The sequence below is a fragment of the Natrix helvetica genome, assembly GCF_964273705.1.
Source record: "Natrix helvetica genome assembly, chromosome: 2".
Lineage (NCBI taxonomy): Eukaryota > Metazoa > Chordata > Lepidosauria > Squamata > Natricidae > Natrix > Natrix helvetica.
Window position 1 is genome coordinate 216965026 of NC_138552.1, and position 14923 is coordinate 216979948.

The window sequence follows — 14923 nt, forward strand, 5'->3', positions numbered from 1 at the left end:
ACTAGTTCATACTGTATGTTGCCTTTTATTCTTTAAAATATTCACCTTTTTCTTTTTGAGGATTGTTTCAACAAGCAATTGCACAACTGGGAGGTATTTAGGCACTTTTATTTTTTAATAAACCAGTAAAATCATTTCAGTGCATTGCCCTTAATTTCAGCAGGAATATATTTGCGAAAATGCTTGAAAATAAGATTGAAATCTCTTTGTATTTTATCATTTACCTTAACATATCTTTAAACCAGGAACATGAATCTTTAAAACTATTACTGACCTGTGCAAATAATTACTGTACCAAGTTTCATCCAATATCTCAGCTTAAGAAACAGGTATGTAGTAGACTATTTTTCCATTGTTGCTGTTGTGTATTGAATTTATACCAACAGCCTTAAATTGTATAAAATAATGAAATGTTATAAATTGAATTAAATTTAATATTTAATTAAAATAAATTGAATATCATTAAATTGAATAGCCATATTAATTAATATTGCTTTAAATCAAGTTGATGAAAGTGTGAGATTTGCACATATAAAAAAGCCCAGCATGAATGGTCCTCGGTGCTCTCTGATCTTGGTTGTTGTTGTTTTTTTGGAAACGTTTCATCGTCCAAACTACCGTATTTTTCAGAGTATAAGACGCACCTTTTTCCCTTGAAAGAAGAGGCTGAAATTCTGGGTGCATCTTATACACTGAATACAGCATTTTTTGCCTCCCGAAACCTCGCCCCCTTCACCGAAATGGCCGTGCATAGCCTTTAGGAGGCTTTCAGAGTGCTCCTGGGGGCTGGGGAGGGCAGAAATGAGTGAAAAACGGGCCGGTTTTTGCTCAATTTCCCCCCCCCCCCAGCCCCCAGGAGCGCTCTATAAGCTTCCTAAAGGCTATGCACAGACATTTTTTTGACAAAAAATGGGCCCGTTTTTGCGAGAAACTGGCCATTTTTTTGTTCATTTTTTGGGGGGCACTCTCCAGCAGCACTCTACAAGCCTCCTAAAGGCTATTCATACCCTTTAAAAAAAACAAAAACCAGGCCTGTTTTCGCGAAAAACAGCGGAGGTGTGCAGAGTGCAAAACCTTTTTTAAAAAATTTGCCTCTTCAAAATCTTGGTGCGTCTTATACTACGAAAAATACAGTAGGTTAACATCATCAGTACTAGTCCAGCATGTTAAGTGAGTGTTTGACAGCACATGAGGTTTTATTGAAAATTATATAAAGACATTTAATCAGGTGTAGATTTATTTGTGAGTTCCATTTCAAAAGTTGTGTTAAAAAAATTACTAGCAAACCTTTGCATTGGCATGGATCCTGAACATTCAAGAGGAAATATTTTGATTGCAGTGATGAAATATAAGAAACTATTGGGAAAACTTTCCCACATGTCCTATTAAAAGCAACAAAACCCAGCAGCTGAAAAATGCTTTGGTATTTATTGATCTGCAATCAGGGAACATTCTTCGTAAGAGAAGGCAGAAGTTAGAACAAGCAATTGCAATAGCTTCTAGCTCAGGGGTGTCAAACTGGATTTCTTCGAGATCCGGATCAGCATTGTAGTTCTCCTCTGCAGGTTTTTTTTTTGAGGGGGGGAGCGAGAGGGAGAGGGAACGGATGCCTCCTGCAGCATCCTGCTGGCCAAAAACAGGCCGCACGGCCCATTTCGGCCTCTCTAGCCTCTAGCAGCACTCTGCCAACCCAAAACTGGCAGAGGCACTGCGGGCTGCTCCTTTGATATTTCCAGGCTGGCCCCACGGGCCGGATTTAAGCACCCTACAGGCCAGATCTGGCCTGCGGGCCTCGAGTTTGACACCCCTGTTCTAGCTTATTCTAAAGATGGCTTTGGTTACATCTTCGCTAATTTCCATGCCCTGCAACACAATATTTTTGAGACCATGGGAGTTTCTTGAATCATTAGTTTAATGAAAATATAATAGTTAGATTGTTCTATAATTTTTGTTTTTCTTTCTAGATATTGAACTGTATAAAAAGTATCACTTGTTGGCCAGATTTTCCTATGGAGTCTGAAGAGCAAGAAATTTCAGGGTAATACCTTTTTTTCTCTGCCTTCTTGGAGTTATAACCATGGGATTGAAAGAAATAGATGATGAATTTATTTTTTGATAATTGCATTGATGATCGCCACCAATCACAATGGACTCAACAGCCTCAAAACTGGTCTCTATGGCCTGCACTTCCATCCATTGTAATATGGTGCCTGCCCCATGACATGACCACATTTAGGGCTCTTGGCAACCTGTTCATATTTACACTATATTGCCAAAGGTATTCACTCATCCATCCAAATAATGAGAATCAGGTGTTCCAATCACTTCCATGGCCACAGGTGTATAAAATCAAGTACCTAGGCATGCAGACTGTTTTTACAAACATTTGTGAAGGAATGGGTGCTCTCAGGAGCTCAGTGAATTCCAGTGTGGAACTGTGATAGGATGCCACCTGTGCAACAAATCCAGTCGTGAAATTTCCTTGCTCCTAAATATTCCACAGTCAACTGTCAGCTGTATTATAAGAACGTGGAAGTGTTTGGGAATGATAGCAACTCAGCCACAACGTGGTAGGCCACGTAAACTCGTCCAACATCAGTGTGTGACCTCACAAATGCGCTTCTGGAAGAATGGTCAAAAATTCCCATATACACACTCCTAAACCTCGTGGACAGCCTTCCCAGAAGAGTTGAAGCTGTTATAGCTGCAAAGGGTGGACCGACGTCATTTTGAACCCTATGGATTAGCAATGGGATGTTACTTACAGTAAATTCATATGCGAGTAAAGGCAGGTGAGCGAATACTTTTTTTGCAATATAGTGTATGTCCGGTTGCCAAGTGCCCTACAGTTATGTGATCACCATTTGCAATCTTCTCAGCCCTTCCCCCCAGAAAATCAGTGGTAAAGCCAGAAGGGAAGGTTGGAGATAGAGCATTGGATTTGAGATACATTGCGCCCCTCCAGATGGGACAAAGTAATGAACACCAGTGTTCTGAACCTTTCAGAACAAAATGGCATTTGCTAGCATTTTTGTCATTTTTGAGATCTGTTCTTCCAGCATGTTGAAGGATTTCTCCTCTGGAAGGGAAATCTCTTGACCTGCTAGAGGAATGGACTTCAACTCAGGTAAAAATTAGATGCCAAGCACAATGAAGATACACAGAAAGAGAGAGGACTAAAGGAATCTTTTTACTTTTTAGGGATACATATTAATGGTCAGACAAATTCTCTGGAAATTTTTTTTTTAAAGGGAACAATTCTTCTACTTTATCATGTTGTAAGGGAGAGGTGAAAAGTCTGAGGTATGTATCAGGCGCTGAAAGCCTTGGATGCATTCCACAGAGAACATGAAAGACAATATTATCAAATACTAGATGTTAATGTGACCGAAGATAAATAAGATAAAATGCAAATTTGGAGAGGAATTATATTAATGATCTTTCTTTTTTTCAATGTAAATCAAAACTTAAATCTAATTTAGATTTTGTTCAGATTCATTCACAATTTTATGTACCCAGCCAACTCATAGGCTCGGTTCTGCCTTCATGGTGCAATATTTCTATTGGAATGTAAAGTATTTATTGCAGTAAAATGAATATTTATTTGTGTCATAAAGAAAACTAAGTCTTGTCTGAGTTTGTATTGTAGCAACTTATTTTTGTTTTTAGGTCAGGAAAAGATACTGCCCCCTGTATTCTTGTGATCAATGATATTCTGTCTCAACTGCAGCCCTATTTGTCTGTGAATGTTACACTATTAGGTGATCCTGTGAACACTCTGCTAACTGAGAAGTAAGTTTTATAAGATATTCTGGGCCTCTTTCAAATATGAGAACACATTTTATTCTATTAATGCTTTATCATCCTTTGGAGATTCATTTATGTTAAAAATCATAACATTCAGATATTTACTGGACCAAATAACATTTTAGTTTTGCATCATAGATTATTCCAAGCATTTTATTTTTAAAGCAACTTTTGCATTCTGTTGTGAACATTGAGTTGGTTCTGGCTTATTCATTAAACCACGGATAAATTAATATGATATATGAATGCAGCCATCATGTTGTTTGGCTTGCATTTTTTTAATAAAGTCTGCCTGGGGTTGTCTATAGGGCAGGGGTGTCCAAACTTGGGAACTTTAAGACTTGTGGACTTCAACTCCCAGAATTCCCCAGCCAGCATGGACACCCCTGCTATAGGGATTCTCTGTCATCCAGGTCCTGGTTGTCCCAAATAAGCTTTTTTTCAAGAGGAAACTGGACTTTCTGTTTTTTTTTCTTTGAAGACTTTTCGCTTCTCATCCAGCTTCTTCAGCTCTGTGCCTGGTGTTGGCTTGTCTCTATTACCTGTAATTGAATTAATGCAGTTTGGATTTGAATGACATGAGAAGCTGCTTTTAACAAAAATGGAAATAAACTTCCAAATTCGTTATAGTTACATTAGAGATGTACTGAAAATATTTATTTACTGTAATATGGAAGTAGCCATAACTTTGTGTCCATTAATAGAAAACATATGTTATTTCCCATAAGTAATAACTAATTTTAGTGCAGCCTTTTGTTCTGTTCAGGTTGCTGACTGAACTTTGTAGCAAGCACATTCATACCCTTTTCTCTCCACGAACTATCCTGGAAACCATTGTGGTGTTTCGCCAGATAAGCACCCATTGCCATCATGTGTCACGTCAAGTCATTTCAATTTGTGAAACCAGATATGAACAGTGGATAAATAAGTCACTGAGGTCACGCCAACGACTTAACTTTCTACGCATGAGAAGAAGGTGGGAAGTATCTTACTTTTAAGAGAATGAGAATTTTAACAGAAGGTGATTTTTAAAAAAAACTATCTAAGAAAGTAATTTCAATACTATACAGAACCACATCTTTGTAACACTGATCTGATCCTTCCAAAGTTAATATTAGTTTCCATGTAAGGTTCTCATTGAAATGAGTGAGATTTAGCAGTATGTTAATGTAGCTAGAATATCAGCATAGAGCTAGGGAAAGTTCACTCACCTGATGCTGACTGATCTTCAGCTGGCAAACAAATTTCAATCTGATTTTCCTAGGAATAATGCCTTGAATTCTTAGGAGAAAAATGGGATATAGATTTAATAAGTGGCAACATTTGTGGTAATTTGGAACAGAATGTGAGCTTAATAAGAATAGCTAATTAAAATATTAAAAAGATAGGGGGGAAAGTTGATAGGGAGAGATTTTCAAACAGCACGTATATCCCTGCCGATTGGTATTCCAGCTAATTACTGTTCATTTAGCTTCTCCCTCTTTTTATACTATGTTTTCCAGATACCCTTCCTCACTTTATTATATTGGGTCTATGTAATATTATTTTAGTGTATGTGTTTATATGTATATTTAATTGTGTGCTTTTTTTTTCTTCCAGTATAAAATTTCTGTCCCCAGTTTTGCAACTGGTTTTAATTTTGATTACCCTGGAGCTAGTGAACATTCATATGATTTGCAGAAAAAATACTTTTGAATGTCAACAGTACTTAAAGTGAGTATATTCTTTTTTTTTTTTGCAGAATATTCTAGCATTTGATTTTTTTTTAAATCAATAATCATCTAAGCGATAATTCCCAGTAATTTACAATTATTTGCATTCTTATAACATTATATTTTAAAAGAATTCTGTCTCTGAAGATGCACATTAAGGATATTATTTCATTTGAAATACCTTTCTTCATTTGTTGTTCTTGCTACTGCTTTTTTTTTTAAATACCTGCTTGGACTGAATTGGATGTAGAACCATGGTGTGTGTGTGTGTGTACATGGTGCTTTTAAAGCTATAAAATGGTTCAAATTCAATGCTGTCACAGTTTTTTATGTAGTATTTGACCTTGGCACTCATTATTTAAAACTGCAGTCCTACACATATTTTAATCAGCAGGGGAAGATACAGTGAGAAACTGCAAAGTGACTATTTGAAAGGAAGGCATGCAAGCTGCTAGCTGATCGCATTTTTCATTTACAGACTAAGAAAGCAGCAGTAGTTCTTTTAGTTAAACGTATTGATTTTAAATGCTAAATCAATTATTTTGCAAGATACATCAGCATTTTCCAATCTAGCCAATAGTAAGATAAGTGGACTTCAGCTCCCAGCATGCTTAGTATTGACCATATTGAATGGGGAATTCTGGGAGTTGAAGTCCACATATATACAATGGTTGTCCCGGTTAAGAAACATCCAATATTTGTTCTTTTTTGGGATTGAATGACAGAAAAGAGAGGGAGCATTCATCCATGGAACTGCAGGCTTAGAATAGACAACAGAAAAGTGGGCCAGAGGGTTAATGCTATGTAGGAATTCATTCCTGCCAACCAGATATGCCATCTGTTGTGTGTAGGCTACTGAATTAGGGTGCCTGGGACAATGTAAGAATATTAGTTATGTACTATCTACATCTTATGGTTTTAGGTGGAGCATCTTAGGATTTTTGTCCCACAGGATTCCATTGTCCATGTAAATTTGCTCAGTTAGGTGTGACTAAGGATTTCATACTTTGTATAGGGATGCGGTGGCGAAGACACTGAGCTTGTCGATCAGAAAGGTCGGCAGTTTGGCGGTTCGAATCCCTAGCGCCGCTCAATGGAGTGAGCTCCCATTACTTGTCCCAGCTTCTGCCAACCTAGCAGTTCGAAAGCCTGTAAAAATGCAAGTAGAAAAATAGGGATCACCTTTGGTGGGAAGGTAAGAGCGCTCCATGCGCCTTCGGTGTTTAGTCATGCCAGCCACATGACTACGGAGACGTCTTTGGACAGCACTGGCTCTTCGGCTTTGAAATGGAGATAAGCACTGCCCCCTAGAGCCGGGAACAACTAGCACATATATGCAAGGGAAACCTTTATCTTTATAGTGATCAAGGTCCTATTATAATTAATCATCTGGTCTCGTGTTTGCATATAGCCTGTGTGCCACAGGTTGCTTATTTTTCTGATCTGTGATGCTCCATAGGGTTCTGCCTTACGCTACCATATACTTCAACACCTACATGTAACTTCTGTGGGAGGTTTGGAACCATTACTATGCTAATACTAATATCTAGGTCTACTGTTATTTATCATACAGCCCCAAGGAATCAGTAAACAGCCTTGTCTATTAATAAGAACTTTTTAAAGAAAAATAACAAATCCAGACAAGGGGGAGAGTTGTTAGTAAATAAAAAACTGGATCTAGGGATAGGGAGTCAAATTGTCTTGGATAGATTCACTACTTCTGAAAAAATAGGAGAAGCAGTCTTGAAGCGTTCCTTATCTTCTGTTGTGGCTGAATCTGTAAGTTGTACCTGTGGTAAGGAACACATTTGTCAATTATGCATATTATCCTAGCTACCAATGTTTTTTAATCAGTCAGATTTGAGGATAGTCACATCTTTTGAGAACTGCAACATTCATGATGTGAGGCTGTTTTGGGAAGATGAAGCTTGCCAGTGATACAAAATGCCACAGCTAGTCTTAAGTGGTATAAGCTAAAGTTCGTCAACCTTTCTGGGTTAGCAGCCTGGAGAGGGGAGGGGGCAGGTGCCTGTATGCGTCTGTGCACTGGCCAGCTATTCACATGACCCAGAAGCCAACAGGCTACAGCCCAGTAGTGGGCTACAGCCCACAAGTTGAGGAGCCCTGGTATAAGCATCATATGGCTATATTGAAAGATCTGAATTGATGATGAGTTGCCTTACCAGGCAAGTTTTAACGTTTTGGTATTGATCTCCAGTGCTCAAACAGCTTAGGATTTATGTAAGGATCAGTTCTTCATTATAAATCTGACTATGAAGATGTACAGGCAATGTTCTTCAGAAGATGGTCTGTCAGACTTGGGTTTATCTGGCGAAGGAGAAGCATTCTCTTGAATGGCTCCCAAGGTGTGGACTAGCATTGGACTTCTTTTTTTCATTGTTTATAAAATCTACTTGAATGTATTTCCTCTGCAGTGTATTTAACTATTAACGAGTGTAGAATAATTTAATTGTTGTTTTAACTTTAATTGTGTTTTAATTTTGTAAGTAGTACTCATTTGAATAGAAAGCTGGTTTATATATCAAATACATAATGAATTAGGCTGACTTCTGATTTAATATCTAAAATAATTGCATTGGGTATGTCCATTACCCTATCAGCAAAAGCAAAAGTGAGTTAAAAGCTTGCCAGATTTATTATGATATAAATGATTTATAATGGTGTGGCATTCTCAAATGATTTACAAATGACTAAGTTTTAGAAATAATTTTAATCAAATGCATTGACATTATTTTATTTTATTTTTCCTCCTAGGTTTCTCAAACTGATTTTGCAGTATATTGAGAACTTGGTGACCTACACAAGTCCAGAAAAAAATAAATGGGATGAAACCATAGTGCTTACACACAAATCATTGATAAAAGTCAGAACCTTTCTAGGAAGGGAACTGATGCTTGTACAGTTAGCTGAAACAAAGAATTTAGTTAGTCCTCCTCAGAATTCTATGGGTTAACCCAGAGGTTCCCAATCTTTTTCGGTTTGCGGCGCCCATAACACTTCGGATTTTTTCCGCGGCTCCCTTAATAGGTACATCCGATTTTTTTTAATTTTTGACTTTTTAAGGATTTGGAAATCTACTTTTTAGTTCGTTAAGGTTAGGTTAATTGAAAAATAAATTAAACACGAGCTTTAAATTCACAATTTATTGAACATCGTTTAATGATTTAAAATTATTAATGGGATGGATGGGCTTGTTGTTCGCTGCACAACTTCTCAAATCTTGGATCAGAAAAATAGCTTTTGAAAAGTAACTTAACCACCACACTAGCCCAGTGGTGGGCAACCTTTTTTTTCAACTGAGCCAAATCTCGCCAAAACCACGATTGAAATTTATTTGGAGAGCCGCTCTTGCTTAGCAACCAAAATTTTGGGCTCAATTGTGGTCATATGTTGTTTTTCTTTCTTTCTTTCATCTCTCTCTCCCACTTTCTTTCTTTTTTTCTTTTTCTTTCTCTCTCTCTCTCTCTGGCTCTTTGTCTCTCTCTCCCTCCCTCCCTCTCTGTCTCCCTCTGTCATTTTCTCTGGGTGTCTATCTGTCTCTCTCTCTCTCTGTATCTCTGCTCTTTCTCTCCTCCTTCCCCCATCTCTGTCACTCTGTGTGTGTGTTTGTGTGTGTGTGTCTGTCTGTCTCTCACTCACTGTGTGTGTGTGTGTGTGTGTCTGTCTCTCCCTCTGTCTCTCTCCCCTCCCTTCCTCTCTCTCTGTCACTCTGTGTATGTGGGTGTGTCTGTCTCTCACTCATTCACTTAATCACTCACTCTGTGTGTGTCTCTCTGTCTATCTTTCTCTTTACAGCCCTCCCTCGTTTACAGCCCTCCCTCGTAACGCTTCAGAGGGAAGCTTCTGCAAAGGCGAGTGGCAACAAGTCTCCCAGGCTTTAATTTGCCGAGCTGTGCGCACGCGCCTGTTTTCCACGGCGTGGAGCAGCGGCGAGATTCTGCGCGGCGAGCGATGATTCCAGGGGCCATCCGGGAAGATGAGGAACGCGAGGGGGACCCTGCCCCCCCCACTGATGCCCCCCGGAATCATCGCTCGCCACCCAGAATCTCGCCGCTGCTCCACACCGTGGAAAACAGGCGCGCGCGTACAGCTCGGCAAATTTCAGCCTGGGAGACTTGTCATGCCTAGGCTTTTGCAGAAGCTTCCCTCCAAAGCCCGAGAGGAGGGAGGGAAGCGGGCGCCCGGCGCAGGTATTTCGCGGCGCCCTTATGACGATAGCGCGGCTCCCCAGGGAGCCGCGGCACACACTTTGGGAATCACTGGGTTAACCTAAACAGGCAATTATCCTTTCTCCCCAATTTATACAGATCAACCTTTACAAAAACTATGTGCATATGTCTTTCAAAGCAGTGATGTGTAGGTGTATGGAAGAGATTTTCTGAGCAAAAAAATAAAATTTATGGCAAAGCCACTGTTATCTCCCCTATATGTCTCCTCTAGAAGGATTAGGGGAGACATGATAGCAGTGTTCCAATATCTCAGGGGTTGCCACAAAGAAGAGGGAGTCAAACTATTCTCCAAGGCACCTGAGGGTAGAACAAGAAGCAATGGGTGGAAACTAATTAAGGAGAGAAGCAACTTAGAACTGAGGAGAAATTTCCTGACAGAACAATTAATCAGTGGAACAGCTTGCCTCCAGATGTTGTGAATGCCCCAACACTGGAAGTCTTTAAGAAGATGTTGGATAGCCATTTGTCTGAAACGGTATAGGGTTTCCTGCCTGGGCAGGGGGTTGGACTAGAAGACCTCCAAGGTCCCTTCCAACTCTGCTATTGTATTGTATCTGTTGTGGATGGATGTGTTGGTCGATGGATTGATGGATGGATCGATGGATAAATGAATAGGTTTGATCACAGTGAGATCAATATTATTGCTGCTATTAAATATAAATTATTTTTTTACTAAAGTATATTAAGTATCTACTATAAAAATGTTTTAGTAAAATATATGATTTGTAAATTATTTTTTAAAATTTTATCTGATTAAGTTTAATAAACTGGGAGACATGAGTTATCATTATAGATTGAAAATGTTATTGCCTATTTCTCAAAACTCATTCTGAATTCAAATTAATATTTAATTATCATATTATATAATTATCATTTATATAATATATAAATTATATTTTGACTAGTCAGAATCGTACTATGCATGTGCATAGAACATATCCTGTTTCCCCCAAAATAAGACCTCCCTGGATAATAAGCCCAATTGGGCTTTTGAGCGCATGTGCTAAAATAAGCCCTCCCCAAAAATATTGCAACACAGCAGCAGCCATGAGTGACCACCACTTCCTGCACCTCAAAAATAGTAAGACCTCCCTGAAAATAAGGCCAAGTGCTTATTTCGCGGGTCAAAAGAAAATAATTGTCTTATTTTCGGGGAAACGTTGTAGTACACCTCATAATTCTTTTACACCAATCTTTGGAATTCTTTTCCTGGCTGATGCCTCTTGCACAGCCTTCTTTTATGACTGCATTGCTTAATGATGGAAACTCTGGTCTCAATTGCCCTTGTAAGTTGAGGACTAGCTCTACTGCATTAAAAACAAAAAAGCCTACAGTAGCATGTCAGTTAACTTCTTACCAGGAAACTAAACACAAGGTGGCAGTGTAGGACAACATATACCCCCTTTATACAATCTGAAGGACAACATAAAGGAAAATAAAAGCATAAGAGTAAAAAGTTAGAAACCATATTACCTCAATTGGACTCAGGAAAAATGTAGCTTTCTAAATAAGGGAATATTACAAGCACAGGACTAAACTATCAAATGCGTTCTTCCTAGTCTTAAATATGCTGGGAATCCATCATTCAAATAATGCAGACTCTGCCAAAACCCAAATCATTCCCATTAATCATTCCATCAACCTCTCAAAACTGATGCAGTATTTTCCCCTCCTCATTCCCCCCCCTTTAGAAAATTACCTGAACCCACAGATTTTTCAATTGTCTCAAAATCCAAGGATGATTCAGGTATAGCTGCTTGTGTTGTCATTTCTTCCAACTTGAGTGAGCAAAAGATACCTGTCTATGGAATTGATGAGTTTGAGGGATTGATCTGTTAAATCCCTTAAAGGGCAAGTTTAATGAAATCCTATTTATCATAGTTCATGTCCATGTGCATTTAGAGAAATTGAGTCCTTACAGCATGACTTTGATTTATGTTCTAGGTTATTCTACTCTTTATTTTAAAAAAACCACAAAATTCTATATAGAAATAAAGTTTTTTAGGAGACTGAAACCACAGAGTCACTTATTAAATCATAAAGACTTGTTCCTTAGCAATAATAATGTTACATTTTATTAAAGGTATGGCTTTTTAAAAAGCAAGTGTTTTCATTCTAATATTATTTATTGATCCAGTAACTTTAATAAATTGTGGGAAAGCTGTGGATATAATATTTCTTGACTTCAACAAAGCTTTTCACATGATGCTTTGATTAGCAAATTAAACGTAGGCTGGATAGGGGGCATACTTGGTTTGATTAACATACTCTAAGAACATTAGTGGTGCTACATCCAATTGATGTTGTTATTGTTAATTGCAAAGTCGTGTCTGACCCATCGCAACCCCATGGACAACATTCCTCCAGGCCTTCCTGTCCTTTATCATCCTCTGGAGTCCATTTAAGCTCACGCTTATTGCTTCAGTGACTCCATCCAGCCACCTCATTCTCTGTCGTCCCATTCTTCTTTTGCCCTCCATCTTTCCTAGCATTAGGCTATTCCTTCTCATTAGATGGCCAAAGTATTTGAGTTTCATCTTCAGGATCTGGATCTACATCCAATTGAGTGAAACAACTGGAGACTGCCATAAGGTTCTCACTTTGGAAAACATAATTGTGAAATATGCTTTCATTTGGATTTTTGTATTGGATAGAAAATTAGACTCGGCTTATGTGGCATTAGAAGATCCTTTCATCTAATTATTGTGGAACTATATCTACTTTATATAAGTGTACTCTTCAGGATATTATAATGTAGATTTCTCACCTGCTTGAAAGCCATTGACATAAAATGGAAACGATGAACTAATCAAAGATGACCTAATCAAATACTTACAGTAGTAGTCCTGAAGTTATGACTTTGCCTAAGGCCCCCATTTCATCCTGCTTAATGACCTGCATGGTCCTGGGGTTAATACAGCTGCTACCATTGCCATCATTAAGCAATATGGTTACGAGACATGCACTTCATGACTGCATCACTTACCAATGGAAGCTCCATTCCTGGTTTCTGTTGTAACTCAGACTATATGTATGAGATTGAAAGATGGTATCAGGTTGGTTTTTTTTTTATCATCAGACCTGATCACTACAGCTATGGCCCATCAAATAGTTATTCAATTGAAACCAGTGTTGTTAGAATACTTCTATTTTAACCTTTTTCTGCTTTGCCATGGGGAGGATTTAAAATAAAAAGCCACTTTTTTTAATGTAGGGGTGTTCTTGAGAGGACTGCAAGTAAATGAAGGAGAATGATATCCTTGGAAAGGTAGATCATGCTATAACATTGGGTAATGGTGGGTGTGACCACAAGAAATGGCTTGAAGGTGCTACAGAACAAGTGAAGAAATACCATAGACTTGATTGAGGGTCTTTTTTTAAAAATGAATCTGATGATAAACATAGCTCTGGGGAGGCACTAAAGGAACAGTTACAGATACAATAGCCATTAAATTAATGACATGTCTAGCATCCCTAGAGTTTTATGCTATAAAATAGGGTATCTTTCAAGGGATGAATAATGGCTTGTGGGGAGAAGAATAAATATTGCAATGTGCAGATGTGGCTCTGAATTGCCTTTCTGGACCTAGGATTTCATGAAGAGCCTTCTGCATTTGAGATCAATTTCCATTCAACTTAGTAGTCATTTCTGGATAACAGAATTCTTAGCTTAGGAGAAGTACGATCTTCGTACTTTCATTTAATTATTTGGTTCATTTGACCTCCATTTTTCTAGCTTATTTCTTGGGTGAATGGGAGATTGATCCCAAAATAATTGTTTAAAAGTCTGTTTCTCAAACAGAATTCATCCTCATCCTGCCTTCCAAGAGCTTTTTCATATTTGATATGTGAGATAGCTGGATAATAGATAAACAATTACAGTTTTTTAAAAAAGGAAATATAATAAACTATAAGTTTTGTACTTTTGGGGGGGGGGAGCTGAAACAGGTCCAACCTTACACTGAATGCTACAGGCAATACCTGACTATTATTTCCTTCAATCCACTTAACAAAGTATCTGTTAACAATTGGGTGCCTGTATTTAGAAACTTCTCTCCGATAATTTTATCTCTTCCGTTATCATCATTTTTATCATACTGGTAGAATCTGATGTGAACTGATGTTCAAAAATCTGGGTAATGTATCATCTCGATATATATTGAACAGCAGAAATAAAATGGATATATTAAAAAAAAGAGCTGTAGTGAGATTCACACTCCACCATTCTGTTGTTTCAATACTCATTCTCTTCCTTCTCCCATAAATATGTTGCTAACTGGTATAAACGGTCATCACAGAGATTTATCTATTTCCCTATTTAATTTTTGTATGGAAGGGTTTGCTTCTTTGCACCCCATCTCTAGCAGCATGCGCCGTGTCCTATGCTGACATGATGCCATATATCCCAATTCTTTCACTGGAATGTTTAAACAAGGAACAATATCCTTTCTAATGCCATGGCTTCAGTGTTACAAAGGCCAGCAGGTGTGCTTGCTTGGAAAGATAACCTGTTTCCACATCTGCTGATAAGACTAATATAATTCTTGTGATTTAGTTAATATTTCCCTCTTCATCCTGCTGTGTACACACAGACGTACTGGATAAACTGTCTACAACAGTAGGACACTGTATGTTTTGTATGATATTATCACCCTCTCACCTGGTGTCTTTAATTAAATATCTCTTTAATCATTGCACAAAAATTAACAGAGGTTTTGGCTCCCATTTCTTTCAGTCATATCTTTAAGACAAGCAATAACCAAGTCGTAAAGTCATATAAGGAAAAGTAAGTAGGGTGGCCACCAAAACACATACTCTCGTACGCTTTTATTTTTAAAATCCATTGAAATGGGAAATAATGTGCAGCTTTTGAATGGATCAAACATACACACCTGGCAAAAGCAAAAAATGTAGGATCAAAAAAGTTCCAGAGAAGACTGAAAACATTCAATTGAGGTATTTGTGGTCATATCAAGGACTACTGAATTGAAGAAAAAACACCCCAGAAATCCTAACAAAAGTCCTAGAAACAAACTTGAAGTTTTTCTGTTTTTCTTTTTCATATATCCCATCTCAACCTTTATACCCCTCTGCAGCTAACATTAGTGGCTTCTTCTTTTGGACCATCTCTTTACTGACCCCTTAGTCATTTTT

General features: G+C 38.0%; 1 protein-coding gene across 3 annotated transcripts in view; it reads left to right on the top strand.

Moving 5' to 3' along the window:
- ERMARD (ER membrane associated RNA degradation) overlaps positions 1–10559 on the top strand; it is a 28194-nt gene extending 17635 nt beyond the window's left edge. For 2 of the 3 annotated variants that reach the window (XM_081940952.1, XM_081940953.1), the window contains 7 exons: positions 246–329; positions 1965–2038; positions 3670–3792; positions 4574–4783; positions 5407–5520; positions 8295–8485; positions 9801–10559. In XM_081940952.1, coding sequence (XP_081797078.1) covers positions 246–329; positions 1965–2038; positions 3670–3792; positions 4574–4783; positions 5407–5520; positions 8295–8485; positions 9801–9808 — 804 coding nt within the window. In that variant the 3' untranslated portion in view covers positions 9809–10559. The remainder of the gene's footprint in view (positions 1–245; positions 330–1964; positions 2039–3669; positions 3793–4573; positions 4784–5406; positions 5521–8294; positions 8486–9800) is intronic. The other variant, XM_081940954.1, reaches the window with a different exon arrangement.
- Positions 10560–14923: the final 4364 nt, after the last annotated feature.